We start from the raw sequence: 12,545 nt of genomic DNA, 5'->3' as shown, positions 1-12,545 counted from the left end.
CCAATCAAATTGCATTTGTCACATGCACTGAATACAACAAGTGTAGACCTTACCGTGAAATGCTTACTCAAAATGAAGTTTAGAAAAGATTTACTAAAATAGGACCATGATTTACAAATTGAAAGGGACAGTTTGTAGTGAGTAGCCTACCTCAAATCTCTGAAGCGACTCAGCCTCCACTGGAGCGATAAGCTGCTCAACTACAATGGTTTTCAGTGGTGGAGAGATGGGCAGCTCAACCATGATGGGTTTCACTGATGGAGAGATGGGCAGCTCAACCATGATGGGCTTCAGTGGTGGAGAGGAGGGCAGCTCAACCATGATGGGCTTCACTGGTGGAGAGATGGGCAGCTCAACCACGATGGGCTCCACTGGTGGAGAGATGGGCAGCTCAACCACAATGGGCTCCACTGGTGGAGAGATGGGCAGCTCAACCACAATGGGGTCCACTGGTGGAGAGATGGGCAGCTCAACCACAATGGGCTCCACTGGTGGAGAGACGGGCAGCTCAACCACAATGGGCTCCACTGGTGGAGAGATGGGCAGCTCAACCACAATGGGCTCCACTGGTGGAGAGATGGGCAGCTCAACCACAATGGGCTCCACTGGTGCAGAGATGGGCAGCTCAACCACAATGGGCTCCACTGGTGGAAAGATGGGCAGCTCAACCATGATGGGCTCCAATGGTGGAGAGATGGGCAGCTCCACCATGATGGGCTTCACTGGTGGAGAGTCTGGCAGCTCAACCATGATGGGCTTCACTGGTGGAGAAATTTGCCATTCAACCACGACGGGCTTCACTGGTGGAGAAATGGGCAGCTCAACCACGACGGGCTTCACTGGTGGAGAAATGGGAAGCTCGACCATGATGGGCTTCACTGGTGGAGAGATGGGCAGCTCAACCATGATGGGCTCCAATGGTGGAGAGATGGGCAGCTCCACCATGATGGGCTTCACTGGTGGAGAGTCTGGCAGCTCAGATACAATGAGCTCCACTGGAGGTGGAGGGAAGAAATCCTCAGCCCTTTGGCATCTCTTTGGTGGAGGAAAATAGTCCGATAGGGCGGGAGGAGGCTGAGTAGTTCTGGCCTGTGGAACTGAAGTTTCCATGTCTTCCTCTCTTTTTCTATGTCGCTGTGTCAGACCCTTCAGTTGCTTATTTTTCCACGGTGGTGGAGCAAAGTGGGAAAGGATATCAAGAAATCAAATGGATGTCATAAGGTGAATGCACCAATTTGTAAGTTGCTCTGGATAAGAGCGTCTGCTAAATGACTTAAATGTAAATGTAATTTTGCGTTTGTCACATGCACCGAACACAACAAGTGTAGAACTTACCGTAATTGCTTACTCACAAAGAAGTTGAGAAAATATTTACTAAATAAGCTAAAGTAAAAACAAAAAGACCATATTCAGAGGGGTTGGGTTAAATGTGGAAGACACATTTCAGTTGAATGCATTCACATGTACAACTGACTAGGTATACAACTTTCCCTCTCCATATAAACGTGAGAATTGCTGATTGCAGTTAAAATAGGACCATGATTTACAAATTGAAAGGGATAGTTTGGAGTGAGTAGCCTACCTCAAATCTCTGAAGAGACTCAGCTTCCACTGGAGCAATAAGCAGCTCAACCACAATGGGCTTCACTGGTGGAGAGATGGGCAGCTCAACCACGATGGGCTCCACTGGTGGAGCGATGGGACACTCGACCACAATGGGCTTCATTGGTGGAGAGATGGGCAGCTCAACCATGATGGGCTCCACTGGTGGAGAGATCGGCAGCTCAACCATGATGGGCTCCACTGGTGGAGAGATCGGCAGCTCCAATACGGTGAGCTTCACTGGTGGAGAGATTGGCAGCTCAACCATGATGGGTTTCACTGGCAGAGAGATGAGACACTCGACCACGATGGGCTTCATTGGTGGAGAGATGGGCAGCTCAACCACAATGGGCTTCACTGGTAGAGAGACGGGCAGCTCAACCACGATGGGCTCCACTGGTGGAGAGATCGGCAGCTCCAATACGGTGATCTTCACTGGTGGGGAGATTGGCAGCTCAACCATGATGGGTTTCACTGATGGAGAGATGGGACGCTCGACCACGATGGGCTTCACAGAAGGAACGATGGGCTATATATAGTGGTTTAGAAACATAAAGTTAGTTCAGAAACACATAAATTACCATGTAATTGACACATGGCCTAAAACACACCTGTTTGCTTACTTATGAAAATACAATCATCCCTCCCTCATCATCCATCCTAACTCATGCGGTCTCATCCAATGAAGAAACGTACCTGTGCCCTACTCTGTGTGCACAACAGGGTAACACAACACCACATGACGAACTTAGATTGGTACTCCTGACATTTCTGCCATGCAATCTCAATCATCTCCTTAAGAGTCCCAACACTACAGGAGAGGAAACACACCAGGTTGTTTAGAATGGGTGGAAGGAGGCTTCACACTGTGGATATGAAACTGTCTTTCAATTTCAGATCTGAACTCAATCTAGGTACTCTGGGTAATTGGAAACTCCATTTCATTGATCCAATATCTCAATCAACTTGACTGTAAAGGCAGTGTAATCATAGCACTCCAAATCCCAACATGAATGTATCTGGTGGACAGCGTAGCTGTGCAGATGTCGTTGCTGTGTTAACGAACAAAGTACTTACTTTGCAAGAAGCCCAGGGGATGCTGTGCGGACTCCAGGCTGCTCCTGTGGGCTCTGCTGAGGGAGATCAGAGGATGTAGGGAGGGGGAGATGGGCAGGAGCATCGACAATCTGAGAAGAACCAGCCTCCATTTCCCAGTTGGCCCCTTGACCACGTTGATGCTGGTGGTTGTAATAGTCCTTCCCGTTCTCATACTTGTGCACATACTCATACTTGTACTCGTTGTTGTTTAGGGTCCACCTCTCTGTAAAAAAGAATGAGAGCAGAAGCTTTATCCTCTCATATCCATAAAGGACTGTTCATAAAATGATACAACCAAGACCCAACTGAGGTGTGAAATACTTACCCCATTGGCCATGTTTTTCATTCCAGTGGAAATATCCATAATCGTCGCCCTTGTAAAACCCGTCCACATCAGCCTTAACAATATAATCAACACGGAGACAGTCAAATGAGAACAACTTTAAAGAGAGTAAAACCTGTTACTGAAGCAAAATAGCTGGAAGGTACAGTTTAAATTGAATCCTTTTTAATGTTATCCGAATGTATTGGGGGAAATCAAATCAAATTGTATTTGTCACATAAACATGGTTAGCAGATGTTAATGCGAGTGTAGCGAAATGCTTGTGCTTCTTTCTAGTTCCGACAATGCAGTAATAACCAACGAGTAATCTTACCTAACCATTCCAAAACTACTACCTTATACACACAAGTGTAAAGGGATAAAGAATATGTACATAAGGATATATGAATGAGTGGTGGTACAGAACGGCATAGGCAAGATGCAGTAGATGGTATCGAGTACAGTATATACATATGAGATGAGTAATGTAGGGTATTTAAACAAAGTGGCATAGTTTAAAGTGGCTAGTGATACATGTATTACATCAAGATGCAGTAGATGATATAGAGTACAGTATATACATATGACATGAGTAATGTAGGGTATGTAAACAACGTGGCATAGTTTAAAGTGGCTAGTGATACATTTATTACATAAAGAGTCCTTAATTTAAACAATAACAAACTGGAGATGCCGCCTCTGTTTTGGGGAGAGGAAAAAAACAGAGGAATGGGCCTGGAGAAATGTAACCACTCAAATTCAGACGGAGCTGGCCATCCATGATATCCAAATGAGTTTTAACCATGTTTTAAGGTTATACAGTGTTGTTTTCATGACATTTACATCGTTTACACACATTGGAGTAAAACAAGCGTATATGTTGTGTTCTGATGGGGTACGTATGACAATTGAATTAAGATCATGAGGCATGTACAAGTTATATTCTATAAGAATCAAATGGGTATATATCATTAATTAATAAATAACTAAGGGTTATAACTTTAAGGAACCAACCAGCTAATGTTGGGAATATCTTGAAAAACTCCTGATGTCAATGTTCGGTTACAACCAAACAGGGATCAAACTGGAACATTTCCAGGCCTATGTCCCTGGAATGTTCTGACCACAACATCATTCTACTGATATTCCATGGATCTACGGGAAACGTTTTGAATGTTGCCAGAACTTTAGAGCCCTGAATGCTGATTGGCTGACAGCCGTGGTATATCAGACCAAATACCGCATATTTGACAAAACATGTATTTTTACTGCTCTAATTACATTGGTAACCAGTTTATAATATCAATAAGGCACCTCAGGGGTTTGTGGTATATGGCCAATATACCACGGCGAAGGGCTATATCCAGGCACTCCATGTTGCATCATGTTAAGAGCAGCCTTTAGCCGTGGTATATTGGCAATATAACACACCCCCTCAGGGTTTATTGCTTAAGTAACCCACTGGGCACAGATATCATTTCAACATCTAGTTTTGATTTAATTTTGGTTAAGTTGTCAACTAAGGTGAACTCAACAGCAAAATCACTGGGTACTTGCTAACTCTGGTCTATGGTGATAGTGTGGAGGAACGCACACTTCCGCCCTGCTCCAGAGTGAAGTGTTTGATTACTCACATTATATGGATCCATAGTTGCTGGATCCATGTTTAGTCAATCTTCAACACAGACGCACTGCACCATCCAACATATCCGGTACAATTTCCGGTAAAGTCTCCAACATTCGGAACAACAGACCTTAATGTTTTCAGAGAGTGATCCAAGTAGTCGCTCTCCAGAAACAAGTCGATTTAAACTAGCATTGATTGCTCGGGGTTATTTATAGGCTAGATAACGTCACAATACTCATCGTCAGATTGGAACTCACGGAGATTCTGTAACTCATTATGTAAATGTGGTAACACAACTTTGAGTCATAATGCAAGTAATCACACTGCACGCGACCACTATTGACATGGGACGGGTTGGTAATTTGAGTCAAATATTTGGCCACTTCCTTGTGTTTGTTTAAAGTTGAAAATCTAGTAAAGAAAAAGGGTTCAATGGAACACTCACAGCAACACATTAAATTACTATTCTGTTCTATTTAAGTATATGGGAACACCCATGGGGAACATACATAGGAGATATTTAGTCGGTTTGCATTACCAGTGTCTATTGGTAGCCGATAATGACATACTCAATAACAAGGAATGACCTGGAATAAATTTTAGTTTAGCTGTTAGCTGATTGCTTAGCTGCTAAAACAGGGTGTGAGATGTTAAACCCCAGCTCTGAAACAGAAGGATTAACAGATTAGGTTCAGACATGAAACCGTCAAATTCTTAGAGATTGAAGACAGAATACAAGAATGTGTGAATGTAAATGTAGGTTGACATGGATGGTGTGGGGTATGCCATTTGTTACAAAGAGGAGGTGACGAACTAATATTTCATAAAACAAATATTAGATAGGCCTACAGTAAAATTACTCAATTGTTAAATTCCTTTTCAAGCGCATTGATACCATAGGCTAAATGTTTTGATTCGTGTTGATTTTCAGCGTTCTAATGATTGGGAGTTGTGCTGAAAGGACAGCTCCTGCCCCATACATAGAGCTTTTAGTTTCGCAAAAAAATAATAATGGCTATTCTGTTCTATTTAATTATATGGGGACATGTTCTGTACACCCACATGATTTACATGTAACAAAATATAAATGGCGGGATCAAAGTGTTTAATGCTTTCTAATTCCATATCTTCCTTGCTGTAATATTAGGATTTGTAATTCATACATAAAGATTGCCCGATTATTGTTTCGATCTTAATCCAAATTGCAAAAGGCTTTACTCCGCATGTGTTACGTCAGCGACCCCCGTAGGACTGGAATAGAATAGGAGCGCTCCAAATCCGTGCTGAGAACCAGCGAGCGCCCATCCATGCCAATATTCGCACCCTTCGTCTGTCTGCTCTGGCACGAATGCCTTAGGCTTATGGACAAAACAAAATAGAATAGTTGCCTTGAGGAAGAACATATATTTGGTGTCCGTTTTTTTCACTTCTAATTACCCACGCAAACCTTCCACTATTACTCCTCCAAGCTCAGCTGACTTTCTATCGCTTGCTTCTCGGATAGTCCAGAGGAAGCGACTTGTGGCCGCTGTGGTTGGCATCGTCATGGTGTTGGCCCTTATCATAGTAATACCGCTGCTTGTGCAAAGTACGAAGACTTCGGCTCACTATGAGATGATGGGCACCTGTCGAATGATCTGTGATCCATACAGTTCGAAACCCGCCAGCGCCACGGCCATGGAGCTTATGCAGGACCTGAATGCCATCCCGCCGCCAATGGCGCATGGCTCCAAAGGTGAATTAGGGCGACCTGGGAAAGCGGGACCAAGGGGTCCACCGGGAGAACCAGGACCCCCTGGCCCAAGAGGACCACCGGGAGACAGGGGTGATTCCGGGAAAGCTGGTTACCCCGCGGTAACGTCAGGGACTGCAAAGGCCGAAACGGACACGGACGAGGTTAACATGGCACTCGGTGAAACAAAGGTTGCGTTCTATGTCGGGTTGAAGAACCCACACGAAGGATATGAGGTGCTTAAATTCGACGATGTTGTCACAAACTTGGGAAATCAATACGACCCAACCAATGGCAAGTTCACTTGCCAAGTGTCCGGAATGTATTTTTTCACATACCATGTGTTAATGCGAGGAGGCGACGGGACAAGCATGTGGGCAGACTTGTGCAAAAACGGACAGGTAAACATTATTTCATTCAATTAGCATATACGAAAATATTGTATTCTCATTCACGAATTTATTTGGAAACAATTCATGTCTATAAAATATTATAAATGCATGCAAAAACCCAAAGGGTATGGAGACAAACGAATACTTTACGCACTAATTTTACGCACTCACTTTATATAATTTAGCTACTGAACTTTTCGGCTTTATATTAAGACATTTACCTCCCTTCGCATTTGCTTAGCAATGGTAAACTCAGTTAAATCGGGTAGGCTATACATTAGATTACCACAGTAAAGAAAGGCTTGAACATTTATCTGATTAAGCCTTTGTTCCCCCTTCTGTGATGTCCAAAGTGACATATCATCTATTCTACAAAGTGGTAGTGGAGGAATTTGTCTGACAATAAGAGACGAAATCAAATAACCAGAAAATGTCAAGCTAATGAGGATTATGCTTATTTTGTGTGTCCCTTCCACTACACAGGTTCGGGCAAGTGCTATTGCACAGGACGCCGACCAGAACTACGATTATGCAGGTAACAGCGTGGTTCTACACCTGGATTCCGGAGATGAGATTTATGTCAAACTGGACGGTGGCAAAGCACACGGAGGCAACAACAACAAGTACAGCACCTTTTCTGGATTCATTTTGTATCCAGATTAAATAGCCTGACAGGTTTGAGGCTAACCATGACTCTACCTCCAAATGAGGTCCAAACAGAACTTCATCTTTAATTTCGCTCTCTCATTTCCTTTGAAGAGCAAGGTGCTTGTAATGGTCTTCTAACCACCAATAATATATAGGATAAATAGGCTATATAGCAGTTGAGGTTGTTTGATTGAATGTGGTAAACATGACTTTATGCAGTAGTTTGTTTTACTCAATAGGAACCCCTTATGTGGAGAAATAGCTTATATGTAGCTAAGGTCAAATGCACAGTGATAGAATCATATAACCCATGTGTTCGTTCAGAGTCCAGAGTTCAGAGTCCAGAGTTGTGTTTTATATTACATCTCTAGGCCAATAATGCATTATATTTTGTCCTCATGTACCAATAAATATTATTTTACAGTATGTCTCATTGAATGTTTTTTCAAATATTACATGACAGAGCGAGTTACAGTAAGTAGGGACTGCATACATTTTCGTACTGGTTCCCCGCGGAAAACCAACCCAAAACTCTGGCGTTACATGCACCATGCTCTACCAACTGAACAACACGGGGACCAGAGCATGGCTGAGTGTTATGGAGCAACGCTGCAGGTTAGAGTGACAACCTGCCATCCAATACTAGCACTAGTGAAGGTGCTCCTCACGTACACATTCTATCAGAGTCAAGACTGAAATGTGTGATTTTCCTTCACACATTTGATGTTTTCTTTACGCCTTCACTTCAAAAGAAGTGCACAGCCTTCGGGTTAGTTTATGTTGAGGATCATTATTTGCTCAATCTCCACAATGTTAGTGGCTATTTGACAGAGAAGGCAGTGGTGTAAAGTATTTAAGTAAAAATACTTTAAAGTACTACTTAAGTCGTTTTTGGCAGTATCTGTACTTTACTATTTATATTTTGGGCAACTTTGACTTTTACTTCACTACATTCCTGAAGAAAATAAAGTACTTTTTTACTCTCTCCATTTTCCATGACATCCAAAAGTACTCGTTGCATTTTGAATGCTTAACAGCATAGGAAAATTGTCCAATTCGCACACATCAAAAGAACACCCCTGGTCATCCCTATTGCCTATGATCTGGCGGACTTACTAAACACAAATGCATCTTTTGTAAACGATGTTTGTGTTGGGGTGTGCCCCTGGCTATCCGTACATTAGTAAAAACAAGAAAATGATGCCGTTTGTTTTGCTTAATATAAGTAACTTGAAATAATTGATACTTTTACTTTTGATACTTAAGTATATTTAGAACCAAATATGTTTAGACTTTTACTGAAGTGGTATTTTACTGGGTGACTTCCAGTTTTACTTGAGTAACTTTAAGGTGTCTATACTTTTACTCAAGTATGACAATCGGGTACTTTTTCCACCACTGAAAGACGGTGATATAAATCTGTCCTTTCTACTACCTGAGGCCGCAGGTTTGTTTAGATTTCATTTGTAGTTTAGGGTTGGGTTTAGGAATGTGGTTTAAGGTTGGGGTAAAATTAAGGGTTATGGGCTCTCATAAATTGACTCACAGAGGCCCACTGTCACACCCTGACCATAGTTTGCTTTGTATGTTTCTATGTTTTGGTTGGTCAGGGTGTGATCTGAGTGGGCATTCTATGTTGGATGTCTTGTTTGTCTATTTCTATGTCTGGCCTGATATGGTTCTCAATCAGAGGCAGGTGTTAGTCATTGTCTCTGATTGGGAACCATATTTAGGTAGCCTGGGTTTCACTGTCTATGTTAGTGGCTTGTGTCAGCACAGGTCTCATTTGTAGCTTCACGGTCGTCATTGGTTTATTGTTTTTTGTTACTGTTTTGTATAGTGTTGCAGTGTTCAGTGTTCTCTTTATTAAAATTCACTATGAACACATACCACGCCGCATATTGGTCCTCTGATCCTTCTCGCCTCTCCTCTTCAGATGAAGAGGAGGAAGACCGTTACAGAATCACCCACCACAACAGGACCAAGCGGCGTGGTAACGGGCAACAGCAGGAGAGGCAGCAATGTCTGGACTATACTACTTGGGAGGAAATAGACAGGTGGGCGGTCGACCCAGGAGGAGTGCCGGAGCCCGCCTGGGATTCGCTGGAGCAGTGCGAAGAGGGGTATAGAAGAATGGAGTTGGAGAAGCAAGCACGGCGGAGCGGTAGGAAGCCCGAGAGTCAGCCCCAAAAATGTCTTGGGGGAGGCACACAAAAAGTGTGGCGAAGCCAGGTAGGAGACCTGCGCCAACTTCCTGTGCTTACCGGGGGGCTAGATAGTCCGGACAGGCACCGTGTTATGCTGTGAATCGCACGGTGTCCCCAGTGCGGGTGCATAGCCCGGTGCGGTACATTCCAGCTCCGCGTATCGGCCGGGCTAGAGTGAGCATTGAGCCAAGTGCCATGAAGCCGGCTCTACGCAGCTGGTCTCCAGTGCGTCTCCTTGGGCCGGCTTACAAGGCACCAGCCTTGCGCATGGTGTCCCTGGTTCGCCTGCATAGCCCAGTGCGGGCTATTCCACCTCGACGCACTGGCAGGGCGACCGGGAGCATGCAACCAGGTAGGGTTGGGCAGCCCTCCGGTGGCAGCCCCCCGCACCAGGCTGTCTCTCCGGCTCATCCTTACAGGTGCTCCCGCCTGTCCAGCGCTGCCAGAGCCTTCCTCCTCTCCGGTGCCGCCGTAGTCTCCCGCTTCTCCGGCACTACCAGAGCTTTCCTCCTCTCCAGCGCTGCCGGAGTCTCCCGCCTGTCCAGAGCTGCTGGAGCCCCTCTGCCCAGAGCTGCCGGAGCCCCTCTGCCCAGAGCTGCCTGAGCCCCTCTGCCCAGAGCTGCCTGAGCCCCTCTGTCCCGAGCAGCTGCCCCTCTGTCCCGAGCTGCCCCTCTGTCCAGTGGGGTCATTAAGTAGGGTCGCCGTGGCTAGGAGGCCACGGAAGCGGACAAGGTGGGGGACTAAGACTATGTGAAGTGGGGGCCACGTCCAGCACCAGAGCCGCCACCACGGACAGATGCCCACCCAGACCCTCCCCAATAGGTTCAGGTTTTGCGGCCGGGGTCCGCACCTTGTATGATTGTATGATTTGCCTTGTATGATTCTATGTTTTGGTTGGTCAGGGTGTGATCTGAGTGGGCATTCTATGTTGGATGTCTTGTTTGTCTATTTCTATGTATGGCCTGATATGGTTCTCAATCAGAGGCAGGTGTTAGTCATTGTCTCTGATTGGGAACCATATTTAGGTAGCCTGGGTTTCACTGTGTGTTTGTGGGTGATTGTTCCTGTCTCTGTGTTTTGCACCAGATAGGGCTGTTTTTGGTTTTCCACGTTTATTGTTTTTGTAGTGTTCGTGTTTCTCTTTTGTTATTAAACATGAATCCATGAACCACGCTGCATTTTGGTCCGCCTCTACTTCACCTAAAGAAAACCGTTACACCCACATGAAAAAATACTACAGTTTACTACAGAATACTACAGTACTTACTATAGAATTATATAGTAAACTGCAGTATACTGTAGAAAACAATATTACACACTGTAGTATCCCTCGTTCATGTGTAATACTTACTGTAGAATGTTGTAGTATACTGTAGAATACTATAGCAAATACTACAGCATTTTCCATTAAAAAAACACTGTAGTAAATTCTACAGTCAAGACTACAGTAATGTCCGCAAAAACACAACACTTTTTTAAACTTAGTAAACACTAGTAAAACTATAGTATACACTACAGTATTTAATTAGCATTTACATTCCCCCATTCCTCCATTTTGCAATTTGTGCCACCCGTAAGTAAGAAACCTACATGCTAAGTACAGACCACATATTGTGTTCCCTACAGGTTATAGAAAAGAGCAGAAGCTCTGAACTATCTGTTCAGACACAAGTCCTACCTACCTACCTACCTACCTACCTACCTACCTACCTACCTACCTACCTACCTACCTACCTACCTACCTACCTACCTACCTACCTACCCACCTAGTTAACTGTAAATAGTACAGTATACTACCGTGTACCACAGTAAATATTCACTGTGGTGTTTTTACAGACTTGAGTGAATACTACGGTAATGTCTGCAAAAACACTACAGTGAATACTATAGTACTTATACTATAACAACTGTAGTATATTTTTATATGGGGGTATAGGGGATTTTATCATACATACATTCTAACATTACAAACCCATGAGTCACATATGCCTGTTTTTCTCTCGTCTGATGTTTTTTCTGTGTTTTAATGTGGCCTTCCTACTGGTCCAAGTGAGGGATTTACAGTACAATATATATGATACAGTATACACCGTGTGTACAAAACATTAGAAAGACCTGCTGTTTTCATGACATAGACTGACCAGGTGAATTCAGGTGAAAGCTATGATTCCCCTTATTCACTTCAATCAGTGTAGATGAAGGGAAGGAGATGAAAGCCTTGAGACAATTGAGACATGGATTGCGTACGTGTGCCATTCAGAGGTTGAATGGGCAAGACAAAAGATTTAAGTGGTTTGAACTGGGTATGGTAGTAGATGCCAGGCACACCGGTTTGTGTGTCAAGAACTGCAATGTTGCTGGGTTTATCACACTCAACATTTTCCTGTCTGTATCAAGAATGGTCCACCACACAAAGGACATCCAGCCAACTTGACACAACTGTGGAAGCATTGGATCCAACATGGGCCAGCATCCTTGTGGAATGCTTTCAGTACCTTTCAATACCTTGTAGAGTCCATGCCCAGAATAATTGAGGATGTTGTTCTGAGGGCAAAACGGTGTGCAACTCAATATTAGGACGGTGTTCCTAATGTTTTGTACACTCAGTATACATGAGATTGTGACTAGGGTTTTGCTGGTGCTGTGAAAATGTGTACATAGACTAATGTAATGGTAAACCAACCAAATGGACTTCAACTGAAGCTTTTAACTTCTCAGATATATGTTGTCATCTGTAGGAACTGAATAAGATGACTGTACTCATTAGACCTCTACTGAAGGGCTTATTACTTTTAGGTGACTGCTGTGGTCCATCTATATTCCCAGACACCGTTGCAATGCTGTCCTCTTATTCCTTTTCAACAACCGTCCCCATATGTCTCAGGGGCTGTCAGTGGCTTAAAGAGGATGATAGATG

General features: G+C 43.9%; 2 protein-coding genes across 2 annotated transcripts; one reads left to right on the top strand and one right to left on the bottom strand.

Moving 5' to 3' along the window:
* Window positions 1-1,430: 1,430 nt before the first annotated feature.
* On the bottom strand, window positions 1,431-4,869 carry LOC124010551 (MAGE-like protein 2). Its single transcript, XM_046323123.1, has 5 exons — window positions 4,657-4,869; window positions 3,026-3,098; window positions 2,680-2,923; window positions 2,299-2,413; window positions 1,431-2,131 (listed from the first exon to the last, which is right to left on the bottom strand). Exons 1-5 carry the CDS (start codon window positions 4,684-4,686, stop codon window positions 1,544-1,546), a joined length of 1,050 nt encoding a protein of 349 aa, XP_046179079.1. The 5' UTR covers window positions 4,687-4,869; the 3' UTR covers window positions 1,431-1,543.
* Window positions 4,870-5,915: 1,046 nt separating this feature from the next.
* LOC124011468 (complement C1q-like protein 2) lies at window positions 5,916-7,745 on the top strand. The gene is made up of 2 exons (XM_046324888.1): window positions 5,916-6,782; window positions 7,257-7,745. Exons 1-2 carry the CDS (start codon window positions 6,195-6,197, stop codon window positions 7,434-7,436), a joined length of 768 nt encoding a protein of 255 aa, XP_046180844.1. The 5' UTR covers window positions 5,916-6,194; the 3' UTR covers window positions 7,437-7,745.
* The last annotated feature ends 4,800 nt before the right edge of the window (window positions 7,746-12,545 follow it).

This window comes from Oncorhynchus gorbuscha, linkage group LG23, assembly GCF_021184085.1.
Source record: "Oncorhynchus gorbuscha isolate QuinsamMale2020 ecotype Even-year linkage group LG23, OgorEven_v1.0, whole genome shotgun sequence".
Lineage (NCBI taxonomy): Eukaryota > Metazoa > Chordata > Actinopteri > Salmoniformes > Salmonidae > Oncorhynchus > Oncorhynchus gorbuscha.
The sequence above is the reverse complement of the archived record's forward strand: the minus strand, read 5'-3'. Positions and strand labels throughout refer to the sequence as shown.